At 38.2% G+C, this 14,130-nt stretch overlaps 1 protein-coding gene across 1 annotated transcript in view; it reads left to right on the forward strand.

Moving 5' to 3' along the window:
• LOC101154973 (collagen alpha-1(XIV) chain) overlaps positions 1-14,130 on the forward strand; it is a gene marked incomplete in the record, with an annotated part of 150,396 nt that overhangs the window by 134,546 nt on the left and 1,720 nt on the right. Inside the window, 5 exon segments of the mRNA XM_023963971.1 lie at positions 1,778-1,813; positions 3,416-3,482; positions 5,447-5,638; positions 9,670-9,747; positions 10,492-10,647. Of these exon segments, the coding sequence (XP_023819739.1) occupies positions 1,778-1,813; positions 3,416-3,482; positions 5,447-5,638; positions 9,670-9,747; positions 10,492-10,647 (529 nt within the window).

Below are 14,130 nucleotides of genomic sequence, written 5' to 3' on the forward strand. Positions count from 1 at the left end.
TTAAATTAAACTGCTGCAGTGAAATAGAAATGTTGTTTTTGTTTGTTTTGCTATTTGTTCATGTATCACAAGTTATATCGCCATTGCAATATTGATCACTAATGTCGCAAATCGGGAGTTTTCTACATCATGCACCCTAGAGAGGGGCAAACACAAAAACACTGGACCACTGCGGTAAGATGAGAGATTTGTTAGTTACTGAAGAAATGAGATGACAGCAAGCAGACAAACAGAATAATTCCCTTATTTATGACAAATGGCTACTGAAAAAACTAAAATGCGTAAATACTTTTAACGTTTGACTTTAAATGGTAATTATTAATAAATAACAGTATTGGAAGAGGCTTTACTTCTACCGCAAATGCTCAGTGAGTCAGATTTAGTTTATCTCTTCATAAGAGGAACTGGTGCAGAAAAAAAAAGACAAGGATGCTGAAGAAAAGATGCTGAGGTTGAAACTCCAACGCTAACAGGAAGAGATGATGCGGCGGAGTTGGTGACAGCTAATCTATTCTTGGATCATCTCTGCAGGCCAGAGGCGAGTTAAGCTCAGAGACAAATCACCAACTCCCTCCCCAGTGCACGCACAAACATACACACACACACAAAGGATAGCACTGGAAACCACACCTGCCTCTGAGACAAAGAAAACAGCATCCGTCTGAACGTGTGCACATGCAGCTCATTCATAAAGACACACAGGCAGCTACAGATTGCAAATTCACTTCTTGTTTGGCTCCCAGCACTTCAAATAAACAATTCCCTCCTAAAATATCTGTTTTCGTCTGAAGTCTGTTTTTGGTGCATTTTTGACCTTCGTCCTTGTTTGGTGTGGCGTTCATCCTGGACCAGGAGGGGTTTGAACGTAGCTTACCATTTCATCATCCTCCAGGGAGATTTTTACAATGTATGAGTCTTGATAGCGAACCGTTAAATGCTTGCCAGTTATAAAAGGGGAAAAAAAGCAACAATCCTCCTGGGACTGCTTCATCTGTCCGCACTTGAATTTCCAGGGTGAAATCATTGTGAGAGTTCTTCCCTCTGTAGATGAGGTGGAACATTTGGAGTCAAAAAGTAGATAGTCTGCACTTTTTGATCATGATGGGAAGATAGTTTTATCTGAATTCTGTCTTCGGTAAACCTTGATTTCAGGTTATCTGTAGACATTTACACAGCCAGGAAGACTTGTGCACATAGCAGATGTCCAAGTCATGACTTCTTTTTTGAGACTTGAACTTGAGCTTGATGGCTGTGCTGAATGTTGGCCGGCCTTTTATCCCCTGTATGAAGTCTATGGCCTTATCCTCATGTGGATCCCTCTCCGCTCATTAATCCACTCTCACATGGAGGCTCAGCCAGTCTTTTGGTGGTCAAGGACATGTCTTCCCAAGATAAACAAGTCCTTGTTTCAAAGTCTTTTGAATAAAGTAATAACAGAGGATATTTATTATGTCAGCGCATATTCTGTGGCTGTGACATGTTTGTCTTTGGATTACAGTGTGTTACTCTCTGATATGCACAGGGTTGGCATGTTTTTGAAAGTGTGTGTCTGTGTTGTGAGCAGTTATGAATCCCTTTGGTTGATCTGGTTGACAAAACCAAGGGGGGAAAAAAGGAATTTCATCCAAAACCAAAGATGTTCCTCTATCTGTTAGCTTTGGGGCTCAGTTGAGCATTAAATTCGGGATGCAAAAGAAAAGAATGACGGGTAGCGTGTGGCTGTTTCAGAAGGGGATAGCTCTCCCTCACCATATATTCTCCTTTTTCTATTTTCCAGGGTTCTGCTGGAACCAAAGGCAGTAAGGGGGAGAGGGTAAGACATTCCACAAGCTCACCAAGCTGCTTTTGGTGAAAATCACATTTCACTGCCCTGTTTTGCAGCTAAAACGGTCGTTTTTGCAAAAGCAGAACACCAGCATTACTTACCTTTACTTTATACCCTTGCTTTGAATAAATTACATTTTCCTCCACAGAAATTAATCCAGTCTGTTTGTTTTTTTGAACAAAAGCTCCCTTGCCTGTTTCACAATTTGTTGCTGTATCTCTCCACTTTACTTTACTGAATTGAATTTTTCCTCACTGTGTTGTGACAGTAGTTCCTGACCGTGTTTTTCATCCCAGTTTTTACCATGATCGTTGCAGCCATCAGATTCTCTTCTACATAATTTAAAACAGACTTTTCTTTGGAGAATTTATCATTGCTAAATTAAAAATGAGTTATCTGGCCTAAACGAGAGTAATACAAATACATTAAAGACTTATGGTCTGCAGTGTCCAGTTACTGTGACCTGCTGTCTTCATGTCATATTTCTGTCCTCTATTTTTAAACCACTGGCTTTGTTTCTGCTTTGCCCAGAAAAAGACTTTCTGTAAGTTGGAAGGAAGTTAGAAGTGTAAGTCTCATTAACTCTCACTTCACCTTACTTTGTCTCAAAGCCAACAATCAGCAACACTTACAAGAAATCAGGAGAAAAGGTTTAACTGCAAACATTTCATGATACTTTTATACACAAAAGTGGATTTACAAAGACTTGTATCTAGACTTGCTTAGTTTTTATTTTTTAACCCCTATTTTCCCAGGACTGTATTAAAAACGTGTGTTGAGCAACAACTGATATTGTAGACAAAAATAAAAACCTTACAGGTCTTCTGCAGGACTTTTTAAAAACCAACTTCAATGAAAATTGTGTTTTTTTGGTGTTTTTATCAGGTTCTTTTAGCATTTTTCTGATGGTGGAGGACATACATGATTTTTTTTTACTTTTTTCTATAAATTGTTGACAATCTGGAGCAGATGAAAAGTGCAGTTAGAAAAAGCATGTTGGTGTGACGTAGAACCTGCATTAGCAGGCCACAGACTCTGGCTCTGCTCCATTCCGATGCATCCACTTGTAGACCACTAGATCCATGTACGTCTTTGTTTTCCTCACCTGACCTGGCATCTGGGTCAAACTGTTGGGCTGGATAGCTTCAATATTGTTCGCCATTTTTGTTGCACAGGTACTGTTAGGTTGGGGTGTGAGAGGCTGTAAGCTAGCAGGAGATGTAAACAAGGATGATGGGAAATGTGGGCGGGATTTCAAGCAAATTTCTAATTACTTACTGCCGCTCTCCAGAACCTATGTCCTAGAAAACGAGACGTTTTTTTATAATGGCTAAAAAAATTATACTCATAATGAAAAGACCACTGGGAATGCTTTCACAACAGATCAAAAGATATTTGGAGTGGGTCTTAAAGGGAATTTTTGAAAGAAAAAAACAGCGAATGTAAAGTTGATGTAAACAAAATAAAAAACAATCTAAAGTACTCGTCTGCTTCCTCAGCGCTTATCTGGAGAAGTTTACAGCGGCCCAAACAGGAAACCATTTTCGTCTGTTATTGTGAAATCTTAAGAGCTTTGTGTTTGCTCTGCAGGGTGATGTTCAGTCCCAAGCTGCAGTGAGAGCAATAGCACAGCAAGTGTGTGAACAGCTCATCCAGAGTGAGTAATCAATAGGTTTTTGCATAGGTGTTCTTGAACTGCACCTCCTTTGTCTCAAATATCGGTGGTACTCTTTTCCCCATCTGTTCTAAATTTAGGCTACAGACCAAAAACAAGTTTTTAAAGATTTTTTTTTTACTTTTACAGGCTCTCCTTAGACACCTCTCCCCTTCTTTAATGAGCTTGTAGGATATTTTATTGCTAATTTTTCAAAAGTAAACACTTTAATGTGCCCACTGGCAAGAAAGATCCTCCACAACGCCACTGTGTACTGAGAAGTGGGTCTTGTAAAGATGAAGGTTGACTGGAAATCAAAGCATGACTTCTTTTCAAAGCATCTCATCTATAGACAGATAAACACAGCCATAGCTTTGTTTTGGTTCATTCATAGACATAATTCTGAACATAGATAAACAATTAACTTCTTTATTACACTGACTGGAAATAGACTCGCAGCCTCCGTCGGCAAGAAATTAATTTAAATATATTGATGAAATATAATCCAATCAACCGTTTGACCTTGACTATATTTGGCAGCATCTCATCTTGTTTGTTTGCAGTTCATTTTTTTTTCATTCCCATCATAAATTGGCTTGCAGACCTCGTGTATGTTGTCGGCTAAATCCTTATGTCAGGCGCATAAAACTGCAGTCGTTTCACCACTGAAACATTAAAGACCTATTTCAGGTCTTTTTTCTTTTTTCATTAAATAAACCTTTAGTTTTTATTTGACTGAAGCAAACAGATCCACATACGTCACGAGACTGATGTGACTTCACTTCTTTCTGCATCATTATTTGTGAATACTTGGAACATCAGTTGTGAGCTAACTTTCCTTTTGTGGGGACGGCTCCATGTTGATACCTGGGGAGCTGACCACCAGGACCCCAGACCAGCCTCAAAAGAGCTATTGAGGTCAAAGGCCTTGCTCAAGGGCACCACAGCTGACATAGACTCTCCATTCAGAAACTTGAACTAGCAACTTTTTAGCACGAGGTCTATTTTGTCTGGATTTAACTGCCTTTGATTTATTTATTTTAAATAAAAAACCCAGAAACGTTAGCTATAAGGGTGTAGCGACTAATTAATTATTCAATAAATCAATTTTTCCAAACGGATCAATTTGTCTGAAACAAGTCGTTTATTGAATCAAATCTACTTATACCATTAAACATATCATTTCAAAATGACAGAAATTGATTTTATGGAGATTGGAAAATATCACATCACATCATTCCAGTCCAATGTGTGAAAACTCTTTAACGTTTGCAGTCATGTGACCGTACAGTGTGGTTTAATGTTCTAACAATGTTAGATTTGGATGATTTTTATGTTAAAACAACAGTGGGCGGAACTTTAATGAAACAATAAGTGAATGGATTAGACATTCATTCTTGTTTAAATGTTTGTTTGGACACATATTTAATTTACACTTAATCATCTTGAAGAAATACAAGGAATCTGGAAAACTTTACCTGCTCTGTTCAGCACCAGGTATTTATCTCTGAGTCTCACTAGTTGAAGTTTTGGCTAAAGATGTCTTGGATCCATTTTAGGTCAGTGAATCGGATCGTTCAAAACCAACCAATATCGACTATGAATCATATCGTCAACCACAAATTATGATGTTTATCAAATTATCGTTAAAATAAATTGTCATATCCCTAGTTAACAACTTGTAAATGTGTTAACTAAGTAATTTAATAAACCTTATTAGACTTATTGTACTAATAAATGTCTTACTAACACCCTATAAATTCATTTATAATGTTGTTAATGTGTTAACAAAGCTTGTTAAGGAATCTTAATATAAAGTGTTACCAAAGAAGGTTTAGTATTTTTTACTGTCATGTTGTTACTTTTAGTTAACCTGTTTAAAGACATTTTATGTTTTCATAATTCAGTTGTATTATTATTTTTATTTAAATATTAAACATACACTCTGCCTCCCTCTCTCCTTGCAGGTCATTTGTCTCGCTATAATTCAATCTTGAACCAGATCCCGCTTCATTCATCAACGTCAGTCCGAACAATACCAGGTCCGCCCGGAGAGCCGGGGAACAGGGGCCCCCCAGGTCCTCAAGGAGAGCAAGGTCCTCCTGGTAGACCTGGCTTCCCTGGCACCAATGGGCAGAATGGTCGACCAGGGGACAGAGGTAAGATAGGATCATCACTGAAGGCATGTTCAAAAGTAGTTTACAAGTTGTTATCAAGAGTCTTAAAAAATAAATCAGGCCTAGCACGTTGACCCCTGTTAGTATCTGTGTTGAATTGAAGACAAATCACCAACAATTCACCCCAAATCCTGCCGAAGTAACTGAGTCCAAATCTGTGTTAAGATATTGTTGAACCAAATAAACAGTGTGATCTCACTTATAACATTTACTACCTGCTCATCATTGCACCTTTAACCCCCCTTTAGGACCATCTACATTTGTGAGCATTACATTTTAGGTTGTCTAGACCCCTATTCCCCAACCCCCCGATCTGTGGACCGGTAAAGATCTGTGCGACAGTTGGTACTGACTGAGAAAAAAACATAACCTGCATTTTTTTTTTTTTTTTATAATCAGATTCTGAAGTAATTTTTATTTTGGAAAACTGCTAGATTTTCTTCCCCACATCCAGCTCATTCTTGGACAGTTGCTTGGTTATGTGTCGAAAAGCCATCTGCTGTTTTCTTAAAGCAGCTCCACCGACAACTTCATTACAACCCTCAAGCTAGCAAAATTAACAAGACAAAAACGTATTTGGAAAGTTTCTTTTGGCAGAAAAGAGCCAATAAAGAAACAGAAGAATCTTTGACTTTAAAGAAATAAAAAATCTTTATTTAACAGGTAAAAACCTGGATTTTTTTACTCAGAATGTGGATTTACTGTGACATCTGAGCCCACACACTATAATACTGGTAATAATGCAAAACATTCAGCAAACAGCTGTCTAATGTTACAAGGATACTGCTCATAAAGTTGCTCAAACAGTGGATTCACATTTATTATTAGAAAATACCAGTTTTTGCGACTGTTTTTTGGGGGGCGTTTTGTATTTTTTTTGCATTTGTCTGCGAACTTCAGCCGCTTACAGGCCGGTCCGTGAAAATATTCTCTGACCTTAAACCGGTCCGTGTCCGGAAAATTGTTGGAGACCACTGGTCTAGACAAGTGTTTTTCAACCAGTGTGCGTGCCGTGGGAAATTCCCCTCATTAATTATTTACTGATCTCAAAACATTTTCCATCTCCAGGATATCAGCTCTTTGTTCATCCAAACAGGCCCTGAAAAACACTGAGAAGTTAGGAATATGAAAGATCGTAAAATACTTTTTTCTTTGTGTTTATTTGATTCTATTAAAGACATTTTGATAAGAATGACGGTACAGCGATTTAGCCGTAGCTTCAGCTGTTTTAGGAAAAGTCCCGCCCCCTTAACTGTCTCCACCAATCATTCTTGGAGGCTTAATCACACGTCATCAGTCAGACCAATCAGAAGTGGTTAAAGTCTTCACTTCCTTGTTCCAATTCTGCTCATAAAGGTGCTTAGTTCCAACAAAACCACCATCTAAAGCTCGTCTTCAGCGGTGTAGCTTTCCACAGAATCCGGTGTCAGACTGTGGAACAAGTGAACAAAACAATGAAGCTCAGAGACGCTAGTCTGTCTGTGTTCGTCGGCTGTTGCACTGCATCTCCCATGATGCATTGGGTTAAAGTGACAGCGTCTTAGCGCACAATGAGTGTTTGTTGTTAAACATCTTGAATCCACAAAGAACAAACATAAACAGTTTTTAAATCTTTTAACTTTACTTTTATTACATCTTTTAGAAAAAACAGCTGCAGCTTCCAGCTTTTTCTGCCACAATTATCAATACAGACTGTAGATCAATACAGACTATGAGTTTCTCCTTTTTTTTAATTTTTGGATGCTGGTGTGCCGCGGGATTTTTGACAAGGTTAAAGTGTGCCTTGGCTCAAAAAAGGTTGAAAAACACTGGTCTAGACTACAATTCTAGATTTTCCTCTAAACACACGAGTTCAGTTATGTTGAATACAGTAGGCACCAATTGATCAAAATGCAAAAAACCATGTTCTCATATATAGACAGCATTATTTATTTATTAAAAAAAAAGTTTTCCAATCAGCTCAAATACCTCATAAAATTTAGATAAGTGAGACTTGTGCCTGTAGGTCCCTGAGAGATAAGTGCTAACAATAAACAAACGGAAACCCACATATATGTCTCCATGAATTAGAAAAATCTTTGCTTTACCCAGTTTCTGATTTTCACCTTTCTGCCTGTTTGCTGCATTTTGTGGTCCTGTTCCCAGACTGCTTCACCAAAGCCACAGTTTAGGCCAGGCAACAGCAGCCTTTGGAAGACAGAACAGGCTTCATGGGGCTCTGTCTTTATCGCCAAGACATGCAGCCCACACTAAAGAAGCTCATACTGAATGAGCTGCACAAACCCAGAGGCCAGAGCGAGCCAAAGACAGCACGGTGTCTGTTAGGACGTGTCCAGCACCGAGCCTCCACCTCGGTGGTGTCATCCGAAGCTCCAACACAAATACACACATGCAAACACCCTTTTACAGTTGTAAAGATTGGAATGAACCAAATGGTGTTTGGTTTAATATATTTGGCTTAATATTTTTAGAATACCAGCAGCAGAAGAAAAAAAAAGCCCCCAGAACATAAAAATAAACTTGTAGATTCCTTATTAATTAGCTTTAGAATTTTTCTGTTTTCTATTTCTTTTATTTATTTTTTTAATTTTGGTGATAGTCAAGAACAGCCAGATATCAAATCCACCTATTGGTTTTACGTGTTTATCTCATGCTAAAATGCATGGAAAACATGTCATGACATCATTTAAACAGCTGAACGGCAGTTCCGCTGTCTAAATGCTGTTTAGTAGCACGCAATCTCACAGTGAACTGTGAGACTGTAGGATTTTAGAGGTACTTAAATGTTTATCCTGTAATAAAATTGTCAATAAATGGCTGTCTAAAGCTTGGAAAAATGAACATTTGCAAGTGTGAGGATCCCTAAACTGACCTCACAACACTTGAGACTTGTGAATATTCAGTCAGCTGTTTTGTTCCAAAGACGAATTCATGTCCAGAGCCTGTCCCATCTTCACAATAAAGCAAACCAAAATATTGTTTCAATAATATGATACTGTTTTTCTGTTGAGGTACAGCATTTTAAATTTCCCTGGAGGTCAAAGGTTGCAAAAATTATTATAAATGTAATGCTGAATGAGAATAAAACTATAACATTGTAAAAAAGAAAAAAAAAAAAAAGTCTATTTAAATGAACCCTAGAGCAATTTTGCTATAAAAAGTTAAACCATCACTTTTGCCGGGTGTTTTTTACCAAATATAATATACCCAACAAAAGGTATGTGTCATAAAAAATAGATCAAAACATAACAACACATGAGAAATCAGAGTGATTTTCTTTTATTTTCTGGGTTCTCTTTTCTTAAGCTCTGTCATTTCTCTTTTACTTGTGCTTGTTTTTGTGTGTTTTATTATGAGTGGCTTATTTAATGATTTTATTTCATATGTGGGGTTTGTTTTTTCAAAAACAAAAATTCCTAAAAATAATAATAAAATGATACTAGAAACTGGATCTTTGGTCCACCCATTCCTGGAACACGAGAGGCACAGACTGCTTGACATGCGACATATTGGAATTCATGTAAATAGTTTTGCTCGGGCGAAAATCACCCGGCGACAGTGCTCTAGGGTTAAACCTAGAAGATGAAAACTAGGCTGATCCAATCTTTAAATACCTTTTATTTTTAAAGGATTATATCTTAAATCCCCTAAAGAACTAATCAAGCAACTTTTAAAACAGGCTATAATGGTTTAGAATCATTACTCACTATGCATACATGTATTTTAATACATGTTTGTGCAGCCAGAAAGCAGTTAGCTATAACTCAATTGGGGACATGTAAATCAGGGTTTAATTTCCAGGCTGGACAATGAGCTTTCTTCATTGTCTTTGCGCTACTGCCCAACTTTGTCGGTCCCCAGCCTGGAAAAATCACAGCGTTGTGTCAGGAAGGGCATCTCTGCCAGACCACCTGGGCAAATCCGTGAAAGCAGTTTCACTGCGGTGGCCCTGAAAGGGAAATGTCCAAATGGTGAACAACAACTTTGTTATAAAGTGAATTCTTCTTTTTTAGGACTTCCAGGCTCAAAGGGGGAGAGGGGCAGCGCTGGCATTGGGAGTTCTGGACCCAGAGGACCACCAGGTCCTCCTGGTAAGAGGCATCAGAGTGCTGAGGGCGCTTCAGAATCTGAACTTCATTCAAAATTCATTGTAGGGAAGCCAAAAATGCAATTTTCTTTAGTTCTGGAGCTCCTGTTGCATCTGAATATTTATTTTTATGGTTTGCAGTTCACTTACTACCTTACTTAACCTACCTTGTGTGGATTGATTTTTATCAGTTTGAATACAAAAGTGTTTAAATAATTGCTTTGGTGAAATGAAATGGCACAGAAGCTTCATACATTGTGGGTGGAGTAGGAGTTCTTCATTCTGACTGCCATCAGTTTCCTCAAAACATGCAAACAGAACCTGAACATTTAAAGGTCAGCCACTGCTTTTGGAGGAAAAACTTTAGAAAGGAAGTCTTTGTTCTTATTTATATATATATTATGGCATGATCGTTTTTGCTCTTGGCAAAGGGAGCTAACCTCAGAATATTGATTTCATATTTTTATTGAGGTGAGCCCTGCTGGAGCCGTTAATCCTGTAAAAACATTCAACAGGGTTTTTAGCTAAAAGCGGCGTCACTGCTGCTCCTGCCAGTGGAGCTTTGCTATCAACTCACTCACCAAGGACAAGCAAAGCACATGTCTGATGCCCCCAGTGGAAAAAAAGATTATGAAAGATATAAGGGGTGATCATTCAACAACGTTTCTGCTTTTTCGCTCTTTTATAACTCTTTTCACCTTGTGTCCAACTGCTGGAGTCGTCTTTGTAACATTTACCGTGACTTCAGGTCCGCCAGGTGAGGGTCGGACTGGTAGTCAAGGTCCACCTGGTCGGCCAGGTAACCCGGGAACAGCAGGGAGACCGGGAACTCCTGGAGCCGCAGGACCAACCGGTCCACCAGGATACTGTGACCAGAACTCTTGTCTCGGATACAACGTGGGAGGTAAGCATCAACTTTAAAAAAAACCTGTTCATTTTATTTAGCTTTCACAAGCAAACTATGCTCAAATATAATGTGCCCTTTTAGAAATTGTCATTTTCTTTTAGGAATAACAAATTCTTTTTTCAAATTATTATCATTACAGATGCACAGTGGTCAAAATTAATCAAATTATTTTACAGTTTTGGGAGAAAAGGGAAATGCTTTGATTGGAGTCTAATGGCAAAGGAGGTCAATTAAATCTGGTGGAGATCCTTAGATCTTTTTTTCTTTAAAGGATGTTCTTCCTAATTTCATTTCAGCGACTACGAGGTTAATAGATGCTACATGCTTTTTCTGTTCCACGTCTTACCAAGAAGACATTAAACAGCGACTAAACGGAAAGAAGCCGATAAACCCTAATAAAACCTTATGTCATTCTGCTTTTATTAGGTCATAAATGTATTATTTTAAGATAGGAGGAATTGGTACAGACACTCCGCAACAGTTTGGGATCTGACAGCTGGATAACAGCTAGAATTTAACTATTTTATCTTTTTTTTTTAAATAAATCTAAGTTAAGCAGGACTCACACAATTAATATAGAGAGCAAATGACAACCTGCAACTACTGTTATTTTTTGTTTCCTTGTCTAAAAACAAAATATATAAATGTGAAAGCAAGCTGAGAGGTGTTGTCCTCTTGTTTAAAATGCATATAAAACAGTTGAGTTGTACTTTTACAGCCGTGGCCAATTCTCAGACGGTTATTGTCCTCATAAAGCTCTCAGGGAAAGGCAAAACAATTTAACTTTTATCGTCACTCCACTCTGAAGTTGGAAGAATTTCATTGCAACAGTCAGTTGGTGAAGATAAAAGTCAAATCCGACCTTTTGTCTGTCTTTTCCATACATTAAGGCGTGCACAGTAAATCTGTTTGAGTATTGATACTGACACACAGCAGAGGCTTTTGTCTTGGACAGTCTGAGCTGGTGTTTGTCACAGCATTGTTGATAGATTATCTCCCAAAGGAAGCTGATGGGTGAGACATGACTTCATCCCCAAAGAGTCCACATTTATTGTTTGTTTTTTTCCTCTGTGGGACTTTGGAACCTTTTTTTTGCAATTTTAGTCATTTTTTATGTGGCTTTTGGGGACTTTCTGACCACTTGAAAGAAAATCCTCACTTTTAAAGAACTGGGTGTGTCTTTTCCGTCTTTTAGTTCGTCCATAAATGTTTCCTTTTGCCCCAAAATATATTTTCAGTTTGGATTCAATAGAATCCCTGCTTTTTTCTTGTACTGATTACACCAGAACATCACATCTCCTTTTTTCCCCCTCAAATGATTATAGTGAAATGAGCATCAAACATTATTCTCTACCCGATTTCTGCAGGCTGTACAAACAGATAACCCTGCTGAACAAACGCCCTGTTTGCTTGTTCTTCATTCCAATGAGCTGCAGCAGAGAGTTGCTGTTTTTTGCAGCGTGTGAGTCAAAAGAACAACAGGAAAGAGTTTGAAGTGCCTTAAGCTGCAACTGAAGTTTCTGCTGTGTTTGACAACATTTCATGTTTTTGGGAAAACTTCCCTTCATAGGGGACTTTTCATGATGCCGCTTTTAATTTGACAATAAAGATAGTTTTCAGGTAAAATGGACCATTTAACAAACTTTAATAATAAAGTAACCAAAATGGGATTCAATACATCAGTTAGCAACCAATTTTGTATAATTGTGATTAAAATCTATTAAAGGTGATTAAAGACATCAGCTATTCAGTATCATTTCTTTAACACCTCAGTTGAGGTTTCTAGTATACAGAGTAGGAACATAAATGATTGATCTAGTCTTGTATTCAGATTGGACACATTTGGTTTGCTTGAACTGAATCAGAATTTGTTTCTCCCGATAATCCGGAACACATTTTCAGTCTCAAAACACCTAAGCGGACCCTGGTGCAGGACCTGGAACCGCTCTAGGACCATCTTTTGAGGTGGTTTCGGTTCTTTTCCTATTGGACTGAGCTCCGGTTCGCTCTGAGATCCCTCAGTCTGAATAAAATCCGTCTCCTTAGCAGAACAACTGAACCAAAACGGCCACCGTTGGCAGTCGTCAGGTAATGTAGAAACAGTATGAATGTTGTCAGCAACAGACAAATAAAAAGCAACGATTGTCTTCTTATCAAAGAGGAAAACAGGGTCCAACTTTTTACTTGCTAAAACGTTTATTTTACCCCTTTTCATGCTTTTCTGCCTCTCGCTATGCAGAACGTACCCGACAGATGCTGCTGTGACGTCATCCTAAAAACTTCCTTATGGTTCCTCAACAGAATTCTCTTAAAATAACGCCACAACCAGGACACAGTACCTCACTGAAATGTCATTGGATGAAAATCAGACTCATCAAATCCATTTTTATGTGACCCACATGCTTCTCACTGTTTTCCCGACAAAATTTATGTCATAAACACTCATCAGTTTACCTCCTTAGCCGTCTTCTTGACCTAAAAGATTTTATTTTCAGGTGGTTTTGTTTATGAGCTTTGGTTCGAATCAGGAAAGGCTGCTTGACGGAAGTCTGAAAACAGACCAAACCCAAGGTTCAGGACTCGATACGCACCATATTAAGCGGACTGGGTCCAGACCAAACAGTTTTCCCGGTCTGAATACACCTTTAGTGAAAGATGCAAAGATCCAGGTGGACAGCAGAATGTTTTAGGGAAGTCGTGTTTGGAAACCATGAGGACAAAAAAAGACCTATTAGATGCAGAGAATTTTGAGACATGTTTTTAAGTAAAAAGGCTCAGTTCTTCAATCTTAAACACCAGATATGTTCACATTGGACAGAATTACCCTCTTTTTCTGTTATTTCCAAATAAAAAGTAACCAGTTTACATTAAGAGTCCAGTTTTTTTCGATACGGCTCACACTGACATTATAGTTTGCCCAAACTTTTGACTCCCGCTGCTCTTTCCCTTTTCACTACATGATTCAAAAACATTAGTAAGGTCTTTTAAGTTCAGAGCCAGTTCCAGCAGTTGTTTGGCACAAAACAGACAGGCCTGTCTGAGGATGACTAGCTAAGAGAGAGTCTGGCGTATTCCCCCATTTTACCCAGTTTCTAGCAAATAAGAGATGGCAGGCTGACAGACGGAATACAATCGTTTCCCACATTTGTAGTTTAGTATGGTATCTGCAATGTTACAGCAGCAGAAATGTATTATTGTTAGTATAAAGGAGCATAGAGCCCCTGCATCATACACAAAAGAGCGATGTGATTGTATTTATGAGATAAAGACGTCATTTTCTTTCTTATTAATTTCTTTTATTGATATTGTGTGATGTATGAATTCAGATGATTTTACATCAAGCTGCAGCAAGTCTCTCACTCAGTTCAAAAATGTCTCATAAATATTATCTTTGACTCATTTTGGGTTCACTAAAGGTGATGGAATCTTCTTCCTGGCATTTTTGCAGTTCTGTTTACGGCTGTTTTTGAGGGGTAAATC

This window comes from Oryzias latipes, chromosome 16, assembly GCF_002234675.1.
Source record: "Oryzias latipes chromosome 16, ASM223467v1".
Classification (NCBI taxonomy): Eukaryota; Metazoa; Chordata; class Actinopteri; order Beloniformes; family Adrianichthyidae; genus Oryzias; species Oryzias latipes.